Consider the following 16704-nt stretch of genomic DNA (forward strand, 5'->3'; position numbering starts at 1 on the left):
TGGCTCACGGGCTTAGTTGCTCCGCGGCATGTGGGATCTTCCCGGACCGGGGCACGAACCCGTGTCCCCTGCATCGGCAGGCGGTCTCTCAACCACTGTGCCACCAGGGAAGCCCAGCACCACATTTTGAATAGTTTCTTTTTGTTTCTAATTACAAAGTCAATACTTTCTCATTTAAAACAAAATGCAGATAAACACACAAAGAAAAATAACATAAAAAAAATCCATGACCCTATTTATCCAAAATGTATGTTTCCTTTCAATGTTGTATGTAATTATTTAAGAGCAGGGTTTCTCAACTTCAGCACTACTGACATGTTGGACCAAATAATTCTTTGTTGTAGGGGACTGTCCTATCCCTGACCTCTAGTCACAAGATGCATCACCTCAGTGTAGCAGCCAAAAATGTCTCTAAACGTTGACAAATGTCCCCTGAAAGGCAAAATAGCATCCAGTTGAAAACCACTGTTTATGTGGAGTCACATCATACAATTTCGAAAGCCCCCAAATTTTTTATTGAAGTATAGTTGATTTACAATCTTTTATTGGTTTCAGGTGTACAACACAGTGATTCAATACTTTTATAGATTATACTCCATTGAAAGTTATTATAAAATAATGGCTGTATCTCCCTGTGCTATACAATATATCCTTGTTGCTTATTTAATTTATACGTAGTAGTTTGTAGTTCTTACACCCTTACCCCTATCTTGCACCTCCCCCTTTCCCTCTCCCCACTGGTAAACACTAGTGTGTTCTTTGTAACTGTGAGTCTGCTTCTGAAACCCTCAACTTTCACTTAACAACATATTATAAGCATCTTTGTAATAAGAAACATTTCTGTGGCATCTTTTTTAATGGCTTCAGAATATTCTACTACATGATGTGCTATAATTTAGTAAACTGTCCTTAATTTATTTAACCAGTCCTTGTTTTCAGTGTTGTGCTAAAATATGATGAAGATCTTTGTACATGCATATGCTGGCACAAAATTATTTCTTAGATTATATTTCTTAAGATTTCTGGGTCAAGATGGGGTGGGGGGTTTTTTTGGTTTTTTAATGTCCTCTTATTTTAAAACTTTTGGCATACCCTTGCATTATTTTCTGTTTGGGATTGGTGTCAGCCTTTACCTGGGACATTCTCTCCCACACTGCACCATGAGTTCAGGGATTTATTTCTCTATTTTCTATATGCTACAATATCCACACATTGTCTAGAGCTGTGCCTGGCACATTGTTGCAGCTCAATATCCATTAAATAGATGAATAGATACGTGAAAGATGGCAGTTAAAATTTCAAACTCCTTGCAAACTGCTAATTTTGAAACTTATCCAAAAAGAGTACATTTAAGGTTGATTCTGAAGTAATAAATAGGTTATAAATGTACTTTGACTTCAGAGAAGAAGGAAGTGTATTAAGAGGCAGATTAAAAGTCCAAGACCTGAACACTTCAGTTTCAAGTTTGCAGTTGGAATGAAGAGATTTTGGTGGAGGTAGGGAAATGATGAATTATTTAGCGAGTCTCCCTAGCTCTGTTGTTCCTTTAGAAGGTAATACCTATTCATTGCCTCATGACTTTACAGCTTCCTTACTGAGAAGAAAAGAATAAAGGCAGAAAGTGGTGTCTTTGAATATTATTGTAAATTAAGACTAAGAAATTTGGAAGATGCCACTTTGGCTAAACGTTTATGTTTTGTGATGGAAACATTCCAAAATGAGTTTGAATAGTTCATCTGCGCTAACACTTTGTACCTTTTTATATCTAATTAGTGGACCCCGAACCCCAAAGTGATTGAGAAAATACAAATTTGATTATAACAAGGGTATGAGAAAAATGCTTCAAGTAATATTCCATCCTTTGGCTCCGTCCGCCTACAGATGGTACAATACATCTCTCTTAAACAAAACGCCCAACTTGTTCCACTCATACATTCTCTTAACCTCTCTTTAAAGGTAGGTAAGTTTTATTTTTTGTGATAAGCTACTTCGTGGAAGAAACACAAGTGGAAGATAAAGAATATGATGAGAGCCTCATGTAGGATTCAAGGAGTCCTAGCCAGGCCATTCATAACTGTAAGAATTAAAGGGCTTCCCTGGTGGTGCAGTGGTTAAGAATCCACCTGCCAATGCAGGGGACACGGGTTCGAGCCTTGGTCCGGGAAGATCCCACATGCCACAGAGCAACTAAGCCCACGCGGCAGGGGACACGGGTCCGAGCCTTGGTCCGGGAAGATCCCACATGCCACAGAGCAACTAAGCCCACGCGCCACAACTACTGAGCCTGCTCTCTAGAGCCTGCGAGCCACAACTATCCAGTTAACTACCATAGTGGAGTCATTAGGCACTTGGAAAATTAAATAACTGCTGTTGAAGTTATACACACATCATGCTAAAAATGCTTCCATTATTTTGGAAAGCCACTTGATAACATGATGAAACAAATTAGTGTTTGGTAAAATTCCTCTTGAAAAGGCATTATTTGAAAACAACTTTGCATTAATTGCCTAAACTAAGAAATTCTAGATGTTATTGATGTTAGTCCTCAACCTTGGGAACACATTAGGATCATCTGATAGCATTTTCCTTTAGTTAAAATTTAGCTTTCTTTAGTTAAAATTGACAAATAAAATTGTAAGATATTTGAAGTATACAACCTGATATTTTAATCTACATAAACATACATTATGAAGGGATTCCTCACATCAAGTTAATTAACACATCCATTGCCTCACATATTTACCGTTTGTGTGTGTGGCTGAGACACTTAAGTTTTACTCTTAGCAAATTTCAATTACACAATACAGTGTTAAGCCACTATAGCCACCGTGTTTTACATTAGATCCTCTTATAGCAGAAAGTTTGTCCCCTTCTACCAACCTCTCCCTATTTCCTACATTCCCCTGCCCCCAGCAATCACTTTCATACTCTGTTTCTGAGTTTCACCTCTTTTTTCAATTCTGCATATAAGTGATACCATGCAGTATTTGTCTATTTGGCTTATTTCATTCAGCATAATGCCCCCAAGGTCCATGCACGTTATCACTAAAGGAAAGATTTCCTTCTTTTTACGGCTGAATAATATTCCTCTTTGTGTGTGTGTACATGTGTGTGTTGACATTTTCTTTACACATTTATGGTCAGCAGACTTAGATTGCTTTTATGTCTTGGCTATTGTAAATAATGTGCAACGAACATGGAAGTATACAGATACCTCTTTGCCATAACGGTTTTGTTTCCTTTTGATATATACCAGGAAGTGGGATTGCTGGGTCATGTAGTAGCTCTATTTTTAATTTTTAAATTACAACCAACAGTATACAAATGTTGGATTTTCTCCACAACCAAACAAGAATTTATATTATCTTTTTTTGCTTTTTTTATTGAAGCATAATTTATTTATACTTTATTTATAATATAACTAATGTATTAATTCAGGTGTACAACATAGTGATTAGATATTTTTATAGATTATATTACATTTAAAGTTGTCATAAAATATTGGTTATATTCCTTGTGCTGTATATTACTTCCTTATATCTTATTTTATATGTAGTATTTTGTACCTCTCAATCCCCTTCCCCTATCTTGCTGCTCTCCCCACCCCTCTGCCCTCTGATAAACACTCATTTGTTCTATGTATCTGTCTGCTTATGTTTTGTTACCTTCATTTTTTTATTTTTTAGATTCCACATATAAGTGAAAACATACAGTATTTATTTTTCTCTGTCTGACTTACTTCACTAGTGATAATAACATCCAGATCCATCCATATTGTTGCAAGTGGAAAATCTTCATTCTTTTTTATGACTAATATTCCAATGAACTATTTTATGTTATATATGTATAATGTATATATGTTATATATATAGTATATATGTTACATATATATTGTATATAATATATATATATATAGTATATATGTTATATATATATAATATCACATCTTCTTTACCCAGTTACCTGCTGATGGACACTTAGGTTGTTTCTGTATCTTGGCTATTATAAACAGTGCTGCTATGAACATGGGGCGGGGTGCATATATCCTTTTAAATTAGTGTGTTTTTATTCTTCAGATATATACCCAGAGTGGAATTGTTAGATCATATGGTAGTTCTATTCTTAATATTTTGAGGAACCTCCATACTGTTTTCCATAGTGGCTATACCAATTTATATTCCCACCAACAGTGAATGAATGTTCCCTTTTCTCCACATCCTTGCCAAAATTTGTTTTTTATGGTCTTGTTTATTTTAGCCTTTCTGACAGGTATGAGGTGATATCTCATTGTGGTTTTGATTTGCATTTCCCTGATTAGTGATGTTGAGCATCTTTTCATGTGCCTCTTGGCCATCTGTACATCTTCTTTGGAAAGATATCTATTCAGGTCTTCACCCATTTTTTTAATCAGGTTGTTTTTTGGTAGTGAATTGTATGAGCTTCTAAATATATTTTGGATGTAAACCCCTTATCAGTTATATCATTTGCAAAAATATCTTCTCTCATTCAGTAGGTTGTTTTTTCATTTTGTTCATGGTTTTCTTTGCTGAACAAAAGCTTTTAAGTTTAACTAGATCCGATTTGTTTACTTTTGCTTTTGTTTCCCTTGCCTGAAGAGACAGATCAAAAAAATTCTACTGAGAATTATGTCAGGGTGTACTACCTATGTTTCCTTCCAGGAGTTTTATGATTTCTGGCCTTATATTTAGGTCTTTACAATTGTGGGTTTATTTTTGTACATGGTTTGAGAAAATTTTCTAATTTTATTCATTTATGTGTGGCTGTCCAATTTTCTCAGCACCATTTATTGAAGAGAGACTGTATTTTCCCCATTGTATAGTTTTTCCTTTTTGTTGTAGTTTAATTTACCATATATGTGTGGGTTTAGTTCTGATCTCTCTGTTCCATTGATCTATGTGTCTGTTTCTGAGCCAGTACCATAACGTTTTGATTACTGTAGCTTTGTAGTGTAGTCTGAAATCAGGGCACGTGATAACTCCAGCTTTGTTCTTTTTTCTTAAGATTGTTTTGGCTATTTAGGGTATTTTGTAGATAAATAGCAATTTTAGGCTTATTCTAGTTCTATGAAAAATGTCATGGGTATTTTGATAGGGATTGCATTAAATCTGTAGATTGCTTTGGGTCATATGGACACTTGGACAATATTAATTCTTCTAATTCCTGAACACGTGATATTTTTTCATTACTTTGTATCATCTTCAGTTTCCTCCATCAATGTTTTATAGTTTTCAAAGTAAAGGTCTTAACCTCTGTGGTTAAGTTTATTCCAAGTTATTTTATTCTTTTTGATGCAATTTTAAACAGGACTGTTTCCTTGCTTTCTCTTTCTCATAGTTAATTATTAGTGTAGATAAAAAAAAAACAGATTACTGTATATTAATCTTATGTCCTAAAACTCCACTGAATTCATTTATTAGTTGTAATATTTTTTTTAGTGGAGACTTTAGGGTTTTATGCATATAGTGTCATGTCATCTGCAAATTGTGACAGTTTTGCTTTTTCCCTTCCAATCTGAATGCCTTCAGTTTCTTTTTCTCATCTGTTTGCTGTGGCCAGGACTTCCAATACTATGTGAAATAGAAAAGGCAAGAGTGGACATCCTTGTTTCTGATGTTAAAGGAAAATTTTTCAGTTTTTCACCATTGAGTACAATGTTAGCTGTGGGTTTGTCATAGATGGCCTTTATTATGTTGAGATATGTTCCCTCTACACTCCCTTTAATTGAGAGTTTTTATCATGAATGGGTGGTGAATTCTGTCAAATGCTTTCTGCATCTATTGAGGTGATCATGTGATTTTGATCCTTTGTTTTGTTAATGTGGTGTATCATTGATTTATTTGTGGATATTGAATCATCCTTGCAACCCTCAAATAAATCTCAATTAATCATGGTGTATGATCCTTTTTATGTATTGAATTTGGTTTGCTAATATTTTGTTAAGGATTTTTGCATCTATGTATTCATCGGATACTGGCTTGTAATTTTATTTGTACTGTTTTGGTTGGGTTTTGGTGTCAGGCTAATGGTGGCCTCATAAAATGAATTTGAGAGTGTTCCCCTCTCTTCAAATTTTTGGAATATTTTGAAAAGGATAAGTAGTACCTCTTCTTTATATGTTTGATAGAATTCATCTGTGAAGCCATCCAGTCCTGAATGTTTATTTGTTAGGAATTTTTTTTATTACAAATTCAATTTCATTACTGGTAGTTGGTCTGTTAATGTTATCCACTTCTTCCTGATTCAGTTTTAGAAGATTGTATGTTTCTGGGAATTTATCCATTTCTTCTAGTTTGTCCAATTTTTTGGCATATAACAGTTCATAGTGCTTTCTTCTAAATTTTTTGTATCTCTATGGTATGAGTTGTAATTTCTCCTCTTTTATATTTTGTTTATTTGGATCCTCTTTTGTTATGAACCTGGCTAAAGGTTTATCAACTTTGTTTACCTTTTTTAAAAAAATAGCTCTTGGTGGTTTTGATCTTTTCTATTGTTGTTTTTGTTCTTGTTCTTATTGTTGTTTTTCTGGTCTCTATTTGATTTAATTCCTCTCTGACCTTTATTATGTCCCTCCTGGTGACTTTGGACTTTGTTCTTGTCTAATTCCTTAGGTGGTAGGTTAGGTTGATTGTTTGAGATTTTTCTTGTTTCTTGTGGCAGGCCTGCATCACTATAAACTTCCCTCTTAGAACTGCTTCTATTGCATCCTGTAGAGTTTGGAAAGTTGTGACTTTATTTTCATGTGTTTCAAGGTATTTTCTTACTTCCTCCTTAATTTCTTCAATGATTTATTGGTTTTTTAGTAGCATGATGTTCAGTCTCCAAGTGTTTATGTTTTTCCTATTTTTCTTCCTGCAATTGATTACTAGTTTCATAACACTGTGGTCAGTATCCTTTTAAATTTTGAGACTTGCTTTGTGGCCTAGCATGGGATCTATCCTGGAGAACTTTCCATGTGCACTTGAAAAGAATGTGTATTCTGCTGTTTTTGAATGTACTGTCCAGTAGGTGTCTACCAAGTCCATCTGGTCAAATGTATCATTTAAGGCCAGTGTTTCCTTACTGATTTTCTCTCTCGATCTGTCCATTGATGTAACTGGGGTGTTAAAACTCCCTGCTATTGTTGTATTGTCAGTTTCTCCCTTTATGTCTGTTAATATTTGCTTTATGTATTTACGTGTGCTTATATTATGTGCATGTGTAGGAACATTATAGCCACTTCATGTATTGATCTTTTATCATTATGTAAGTTACCTCTGTCTTATGTTATAGACTTTGTTTTAAAGTCTACTTTGACTGACATGAATATTGATACCCCAGCTTTCTTGTCATTTCAGTGTGCCTGGAATACCTTTTTCCATCACCTCACTTTAAGTTTGTGTGTCTTTAGCTCTGAAGTGAGTCTACTGTAGGCAGCATAAGGATGGTCTTGTTTTTTCTTTTTTTCTCAATTACCCAAGCTATATCTTTTTTTAAGTGAAGTATAGTTTATTTACAATATTGTGGTAGTTTCAGGTGTACAGCAAAGTAATTCAGTTCCATATATACATACACACACACACACACACACACACACACATCCTTTTTCAGATTCTTTTTCATTATTGGTTATTACAAAATATTGAATATAGTTCCTGATGCTATACAGTAGTTCCTTGTTATCTATTTTATAATAGTGTAGATCTGTTAATCCCATACTCCTAATTTATCCCTCCCCCCTTTTCCCCTTTCCCCTTTGGTAACCATAAGTTTGTTTTCCATGTCTGTGAGTCTGTTTCGGTTTTGTAAATAAGTTCATTTGTACTGTTTATTTTAGATTCCACATATAAGTGATACCATATGATACTTGTCTTTCTCTGTCTGACTCACTTAATATGATAATCTCTGAGTCCATCCATGTTGCTACAAATGGCATTATTTCATTCATTTTTGTGGCTGAGTAATATTCCATTGTATATATGTACCACTTCTTCTCTATCCACTCATCTGTCAATGGACATTTAAGTTGCCTCCATGTCCTGGCTATTGTAAATAGTGCTGCTATGAACAGTGGGGTGCATGTATCCTCTTGAGTTAGAGTTTTCATCTTTTCCAAATATATGGCCAGGAATGGGATTGCTGGATCATATGGTAAAACTTTTTAGTTTTCTGAAGTACCTCCATTATTCTTCATAGTGGCTGCATTAATTTACATTCCCACCAACAGTATAGGAGGGGTCCCTTTTCTCCACACCCTCTCCAGCATTTGTTATTTGTAGACTTTCTGATGGTGGCCACTCTGGCTGGTGTGAGGTGATACCTCATTATATTTTTGATTTGCATTTCTCTAATAACTAGTAATGTTGAGCATCTCTTCATGTTCCTGTTGGCCATGGCTTCTTTAGAGAAATGTCTATTAAGGTCATCGAACCATTTTTTGATTGGGTGGTTTTTTTTTTTGATATTGAGTTGTAGAAGCTGTATATATTTTGGAAATTAAGCCTTTGTCAGTTTCATTGTTTGCAAATATTTTCTCCCATTCCATAGGTTGTCTTTTTGTTTTGTTTATGGTTTCCCTTGCTGTGAAAAAGATTTTAAGTTTGATTAAGTCCCATTTGTTTATTTTTGCTTTTATTTCTATTGCTTTGGGATACCTAAGAAAATATTGCTACAATTTATGTCAGAGAATGTTTCATCTGTGTTCCTTTCTAGGAGTTTTATGGTGTCATGTCTTATATTTAAGTCTTTAAGCCATTTTGAGTTTATTTTTGTTTATGGTGTGAGGGAGTGTTCTAACTTAATTGATTTACATGCAGCTATCCAGCTTTCCCAACACCACTTGATAAAGATACTGTCTTTTCTAGAGAACAAAAGTATGGACACCAAGGGGGGAAAGCAGGAGGGTGGGTGGTGCTGGGATGAATTGGGAGATTGGAATTGACATATATACACTAATATATATAAAATAGATAACTAATAAGAACCTGCTGTATAAATTTTTTTTTAATTTAAAAACTATCTTTTCTTCATTGCATATTCTTGCCTCCTTTGTTGATTAATTGATGGTAAGTGTGTGGGTTTATTTCTGGGCTCTCTATTCTGTTCCATTGATCTATATGTCTGTTTTTGTGCTAATACTACACTGTTTTGATTACTATAGCTTTGTAGTATTGTCTGAAGTCTGGGAGGGTTATGCCTCCAGCTTTGTTCTTTTTCCTCAGGATTGCTTGGGCAATTCTGGGTCATTTGTGGTTCCATATAAATTTTAGAATTATTTGTTCTAGTTCTGTGAAAAATGTCATAGGTAATTTGATAGGGATCACATTAAATCTGTGTATCACTTTGGGTAGTATGGTCATTTTAACAATATTAATGCTTCCAATCCAAGAGAATGGGATAACTTTCCATTTCTTTGAATTATCTTTAATTTCCTTTGTCAATGTTTTATAGTTCTCAGCATATAAGTCTTTGACCTCCTTGGTTAGGTTTATTCCTAGGTATTTTTTTATGCGATTTTAAACAGGATTGATATTTACTTTCTCTTTCTGATACCTTAGTGTAAAGAAATGCAACCGACTTCTGTATGTTAATCTTGTATCCTGCTACCTTGCTGGGTTCATTTATCAGTTCTAGTAGTTTTTTTGTGGATTCTTTGGGGGTTTTTATATATAGTATCCTATTATCTGCATATAATGAAAATTTTACCTCTTCCCTTCCAGTTTGGATACATTTTACTTCTTTTTCTTGTCTGACTGCTGTGCCTAGGACTTCCAATACTATGTTGAATAGAAGTGGTGAGAGTGGGCATCCTTGTCTGGTTCCACATGTGAGCAGGAAGGCTTTCAGCTTTTCACCATTGAGTATTATGTTGGCTGTGGGTTTGTCATAAATGACTTTTATTATGTCTGGTTCCACGTGTGAGCAGGAAGGCTTTCAGCTTTTCACCATTGAGTATTATGTTGGCTGTGGGTTTGTCATAAATGACTTTTATTATGTTGAGATATGTTCTCTGTATACCCACTTTGGTGAAGATTTTTTATCATGAATGGTGGTGAATTTTATCAAATGCTTTTTCTGCATCTATTGAGATGATCATGCGCGTTTTGTCTTTACCTTTGTTGATGTGGTGTGTCACTCTGATTGATTTGTGTATGTTAAACCATCCTTCTGACCTTGAAATAAATCCAACTTGATTGTGGTGTATGATCCTTTTTATGTGTTATTGGAATTTGTTTGTTAATATTTTCTTAAGGATTTTTGCATCTATATTCATCATAGATATTGACCTGTAATTTTCTTTTTTGATACTGTCTTTGGTTTTGGGATCAGGGTGATTTTGGCTTCATAGAATGACTTTGGGAGTGTTCCCTCCTATTCAATCTTTTGGAAGAGTTTGAGAAGGATAAGTGTAAGTTTTCTCTATGTTTGGTAGAAGTCTCCAGTGAAGCCATCTGGTCCTGAACTTTGTTTGCAGGGATTTTCTTTTTTATTACAGATTATAGACCACCTCTAGTGAACAGTCTGTTCAAATTTTATGTTTCTTCTTGATTCAGTTTTGGCAGGCTGTATGTTTCTAGAAACTTGTCCATATCTAGGTTATCAATTTCATTGGCATATAAGTGTTCATAGTATTTTCTTATGATTTTTTGTATTTCTGCATTATCAGTTATTTCTCCCCTTTTAATCCTTATTTCGTTTTTTTGGATCCTCTCTCTTTTCTTTTTGGTGAGCCTGGCCAGAGGTTTCTAGATTTTGTAAATCCTTTCAAAAACAACTTTGGTTTTATTAATTTTTTTCTATTGTTTTTTTATCTCAATTTTATTTATTTCCTGTCTGATCTTTATTTCCTTCCTTCTGCTGACTTTAGGTTCTGTTTCTTCTTCTTTTTCTAATTCTTTAAGGTGGTAGGCTAGGTTATTTATTTGGGCTTTTTCTTTTTGAGGAAGACCTGTATTGCTATGAACTTTGCTCTTAGGACTGCTTTTGCTGCATACCATAGATTTTGTATGGTTGTGTTTTCATTGTCCTTTGTCTCAAGGTATTTTTTAAATTTCCTCTTTGATTTCATCATTGACCCATTAGCTTTTGGGGGAGCATGTTGTTTAGTCTCCATGTAATCATTTTTTTTTCTCATTTCTCTTTCTGTGGTTGATTTCTAGTTTCATGCTGTTTGGGTCAGAAAAGATACTTGAAATAATTTCTATCTTCTTAAATTTGTTGAGACTTGTTTTCTGTCCTAGTATGCAGTCTATCCTAGAGAATGTTCCTTGAAATGAATGCACTTGAAAGGAATGTATATTCTGTTTGGGCTTTTTTTTTGGAGGGGAGGGATGTAATGTCCTGTAGATATCAATTAAAAATAACAGTTCTATTTTGTCATTTGGAATCTCTGTTGCCTTACTGATTTTTCTGTCTAGATCTGTCGATTGATGTCAATGGGAGTTAAAGTCTCCTACTATTATTGTATTCTCATCAATTTCTCCAATTATGTCTGTTAGTATTTGTTTTATGTATTTAGATGCTCCAGTATTGTTTGCATATATGTTAATGAGTGTAATATCCTCTTCTTGTATTGATCCTTTTATCATTATATAGTGTCCTTCTTTGTCTTTCTTTATGGTCTTTGTTTTAAAGTCTATTGTGTCTGATGTGACTATTGCTACCCACACTTTCTGGTCATTTCCATTGGTGTGAAATATTTTTTTCCATCCCCTCACTTTCAATCTGTGTGCATACTTTGCCCTAAAGTAGGTCTCTTGTTGGCAGCATATTGTAGATTCTTGTTTTCTTATCCAGTGTGCCACTCTATGTCTTTTGATTGGAGCAGTTACTTCATTGACGTTTAAAGTAATTATTGATAGGTATATATTTATTGTGTTTTTAAACCTTGTTTTCCAGTTGATTTTGGATTTCTTTTTTGTTCCTTTCTTCTTCTTTTTGTTTTCCCTTTTGTTGTTTGATGGTTTTCTCTTGTTTTATGCTTTTTAGTTTTTCTGAATCTATTGTATGTTTTTGATTTGTGATCATCCTGATTTTCAAGTACGTTAACCCATAACTATATCTGCTTGCTGTTGACTTATAGTCATGCAAGGTCAAACACAGTCTTTAAAAATCTACACTTTCTTACTCCCCCAACAGTTTATGATTTTGATGTCCTATTTTACATTCTCATGTTTATCCTTTTGCTGTTCATTGTCGTTATAATCGCTTTCACAGAGTTTTTTTATTTTTTTAATCAATATATGGGCTTATTTATCTACTATATAGAGAGAGAGAGAATCACAATAGGGAAAGGCCATATTTATATATGGCTTTTCCTATTGTGATTTTCCCTTTCCTGTAGATTCTTGCTTCTTTTTTATTTAGAGAAGAACTTTCAGTATTTCTTTTAGTTTTTGCTTGTCTGAGAAATTCTTTATCTCTCCTTCTATTCTAAATGATAATATTGCTGGGTTGATTATCTTAGGTTGCAGGTTTTTCTGTTTCAGGACTTTGGTTTTTGGGTTTTTTTTAATTGAAGTATAGTTGATTTATAATGTGTTAATTTCTGCTGTACAGCAAAGTGACTCAGTTATACATATATATATACATTCTTTTTTTTTTTTTTTTTTTTTTTGTGGTATGCGGGCCTCCCTCTGCTGCGGCCTCTCCCGTTGCAGACGGCAGGCGGACGCGCAACCACTGCGCCACCAGGGAAGCCCCTACATTCTTTTTTAATATTCTTTTCCATTATGGTTTATCCCAGGACATTGAATACGGTTGCCTGTGCTATAAAATAAGACCTTGTTGCCAATACATTCTATATGTAATCGTTTGTATCTACTAACCCTAAACTCCCAATGTATCCCTCCTCTACTCCCCCTTCCCCTTGGGAACTACAAGTCTGTTCTCTATGTCTGTGAGCCTGTTTCTGTTTTGTAGGTAGGTTCATTTGTGTCATATTTTAGATTCCACTTATAAGTGATATCCTATGGTATTTGTCTTTTTCTTTCTGACTTACTTCACTTAGTATGATAATCTCTAGTTGCATCCATGTTGCTGCAAATGGCATTATTTCAGTGTTTTTTTTATGGCTGAGTAGTGTTCCATTGTATATTTATACCACATCTTCTATATCCATTCATCTGTTGATGAGCATTTAGGTTGTTACCATGTCTCGGCTATTGTGAATAGTGCTGCTATGAACATAGGGGTGCATATATCTTTTCAGATTAGAGTTTTCTCTAGGTATATGCCCAGGAGTGGGATTGCTGGATCATATGGTAATTCTATTTTCAGTTTTCTGAGGAACCTCCATAAGTTTTCCATAGTGGCTGCACCAATTTACATTCCCACCAACAGTGTAGGAGGGTTCCCTTTTCTCCACACCTTCTCCAGTTATTTGTAGACTTCGTTTTTTAAGTGAAAGCAGGTATATTGAGAGAGGTATACATTCCATAGGTAGAATATGGTTGTCTCAGAAGGTGAAAGTGGCCCTGGGCTAAGGGGGTGGTTAGTTTTTATGTGCTGGCTAATTTCATGCACTAAAGAGTAGGAGGATTATTCCAACTATTTTGAAGAAGAGTCAGGGACTTCCAGGAGTTGGGCCACCACCCACTTTTTGGCCTTTTTTGGTCAGCCTGGGAACTGTCATGGTATCTGTAGTTGTGTCATTTAGCATGTTAATGTTTATAATGAGCATATAATGAGGGTCAAAGTCTACCAGAAGTTGAATCTTCTGCCATCTTGGGCATAGTTGGTTCTAACTGGTTTATGTCATATCTTCAATGGCTGTGTCATTCTTTTCTTTTTTTTTTTTATTGAAGTATAGTTGATTTACAATGCTGTGCCAATCTCTGCTGTACTGTAAAGTGACTCAGTTATACACATATAATCATTCTTTTTTTTTAATATTCTTTTCCATTATGGTTTATCACAGGATATTGAATAGAAGTTCTCTGTGCTATACAGTGGGACCCTGTTGCTCGTCCATCCTATATATAATAGTTTACATCTGCTAATCCCAAACTCCCAATCCATCCCTCCCCCTTGGCAACCACAAGGCTGTTCTCTATGCCTGTGAGTCTGTCTGTTTTGTAGATAGGTTCATTTGTGCCATACTTTAGATTCCACATATAAGTGATATCATATGGTATTTGTGTCTCTCTTTCTGACTTACTTTACTTAATGTGATAATCTCTAGTTGCATCCATGTTGCTGCAAATGGCATTATTTTGGGGGATTTTTTTGTGGCTGAGTAGTATTCCATTGTGTGTGTGTTTGTGTGTCTCTGTATACACCACATCTTTATCCATTCGTCTGTTGATGGACATTTAGGTTGTTTCCATATTTTGGCTATTGTGAATAGTGCTACTATGAACATAGAGGTGCATGTATCTTTTTGATTTATACCTTTGTCCAGGTATATGCCCAGGAATGGGATTGCTGGATCGTATGGTAACTCTATTTTTAGTTTTCTGAGGTACTTTCACACTAATTTCCATAATGGCTGCACCTGCTTGCATGCCCACCAACAGTGTAGGAGGGTTCCCTTTTCTCCACACCCTCTCCAGCATTTGTTATTTGTGGACTTTTTAATGATGGTCGTTCTGACTAGTGTGAGGTGGTACCTCACTGAAGTTTTGATTTGCCTTTCTCTAATAATTAGCGATGTTGAGCATCTTTTCATGTGCCTGTTGGCCATGGCTTCTTTAGAGAAATGTCTATTTAGGTCTTCTGCCCATTTTTCAATTGGGTTGTTTGTTTCTGTTGTGGTTGAGTTGTATGAGCTGTTTGTATATTTTGGAAAGTAAGTCCTTGTCGGTCTCATTGTTTGTAAATATTTTCTCCCATTCCATAGGTTGTCTTTTCATTTTGTTTATGGTTCATTTGCTGTGCAAAAGCTTTTTAAGTTTGATTATGTCCCATCTGTTTATTTTTGCTTTTATTTCTATTGCCTTGGGAGGCTGACCTAAGAAAACATTGGTATGATTTATGTCAGAGAATGTTTTGCCTATGTTCTCTTCTAGGAGTTTTATGGTGTCATGTCTTATATTTAAGACTTTAAGCCATTTTGAGTTTATTTTTGTGCGTGGTGTGAGGGTGTGTTCTAAATTCATTGACTTACATGCAGCTGTCTAACTTTCTAGCACCACTTGCTGAAAAGACTTTTCCGCATTTTATATTCTTGCCTCCTTTGTTGAAGATTAATAGACAATAGATGTGTGGGTTTAGTTTTGGGCTCTCTATTCTGTTCCATTGATCCGTATGTCTGTTTTTGTGCCAATACCATGCTGTTTTGATTACTATAGCTTTGTAGCATTGTCTGAAGTCTGGGAGAGTTATGCCTTCTGCTTTGTTCTTTGTCCTCAGGACTGCTTTGGCAATTCTGGGTCTTTTATGGGTCCATATAAATTTTAGAATTATTTGTCCTACTTCTGTGAAAAATGTCATGGGTAATTTGATAGGGATCACATTAAATTTGTGTATTGCTTTGGGTAGTAAGGTTAAATAGCATACTGATAGCAATATTAATTCTTCCAGTCCAAGAGCATGGGATATCTTTCCATTTCTTTGAATCATCTTTAATTTCCTTTTTAATGTTTTATACGTCCCAGCATATAAGTCTTTCACCTCTTGGTCAGGTTTATTCCTAAGTTTTGTTTTGGGATTTTGGGGTTTTTTTTGGTGCAATTTAAATTTTTTTTTTTACTTTCTCTTTCTAATATTTCATTGTTAGTGTAAAGAAATGCAACTGATTTCTATATGTTAATCTTGTATCCTGCTACCTTGCTGAGTTCATTTATCAGTTCTAGTAGTTTTCTTTGTGGATTCTTTGGAGTTTTCTCTATATAGTATCCTATTATCGTCATATAATGACAATTTTACCTCTTCCCTTCCAGTTTGGATACATTTTATTTCTTTTTCTTGTCTGACTGCTGTGCCTAGGACTTCCATTACTATGTTGACTAGAAGTGGTGAGAGGTGGGCATCCTTGTCTTGTACCAGAATTTAGCAGGAAGGCTTTCAGCTTTTCACCATTGTTATATTGGCTGTGGGTTTGTCATAATAGCTCTTATTATGTTAAGATATGTTCCCTCTATACCCACTTTGGTGAAGGTTTTTATCATGAATGGGTGTTAAATTTTGTCAAATGCTTTTTCTGCAGCTATTGAGATGATCATGTGGTTTTTGTCTTTTTTTGTTGATGTGGTGTATCACATTTATTGATTTGTGTATGTTGAACCATCCTTGTGAACTTGGAATGAATGCCACTCGGTCATGGTGTATGACCTTTTTTATGTGTTGTTGGATTTGGTTTGCTAATATTAAGAATTTTTGCATCTGTATTCATCAAAGATATTGCCCTGTAATTTTCTTTTTAGGTGGTCTTTTAGGACTTTGAATATGTTTTGCCACTCCCTTCTGGCCTGCAAAGTTTCGGTAGAGAAATCAGCTTACAGGGGTTCCCTTGTAACTGACTGTTTCTTCTTCTCTTGCTGCCTTTATTTATTTATTTATTTATTTTTATTTTTATTTTTTTTGCCATACACGGGCCTCTCACTGCTGTGGCCTCTCCCGTTGCGGAGCGCAGGCTCCGGACGCGCAGGCTCAGCGGCCATGGCTCACGCGCCCAGCCGCTCCGCGGCATGTGGGATCTTCCCGGACCGGGGCACGAACCCGCGTCCCCCGCATCGGCAGGCGGACTCTCAACCACTGCGCCACCAG

The 16704-nt window shown here is 35.2% G+C and overlaps 1 protein-coding gene across 3 annotated transcripts in view; it reads right to left on the reverse strand.

Annotated features, from left to right (window-relative positions):
• Positions 1-16704, reverse strand: part of RSL24D1 (ribosomal L24 domain containing 1) — a 90761-nt gene that overhangs the window by 26873 nt on the left and 47184 nt on the right. The window contains exon 6 of one of the 3 annotated variants that reach the window (XM_055087956.1): positions 264-432. The exons of the other annotated variants lie outside the window; for them this stretch is intronic. Within the exon in view, the coding sequence (XP_054943931.1) occupies positions 383-432 (50 nt within the window). The 3' untranslated portion in view covers positions 264-382. Of the gene's footprint in view, positions 1-263; positions 433-16704 lie in introns of those variants that run through there. 3 annotated transcript variants of the gene reach the window in all.

This window comes from Physeter macrocephalus, chromosome 11 (assembly GCF_002837175.3).
Source record: "Physeter macrocephalus isolate SW-GA chromosome 11, ASM283717v5, whole genome shotgun sequence".
Lineage (NCBI taxonomy): Eukaryota > Metazoa > Chordata > Mammalia > Artiodactyla > Physeteridae > Physeter > Physeter macrocephalus.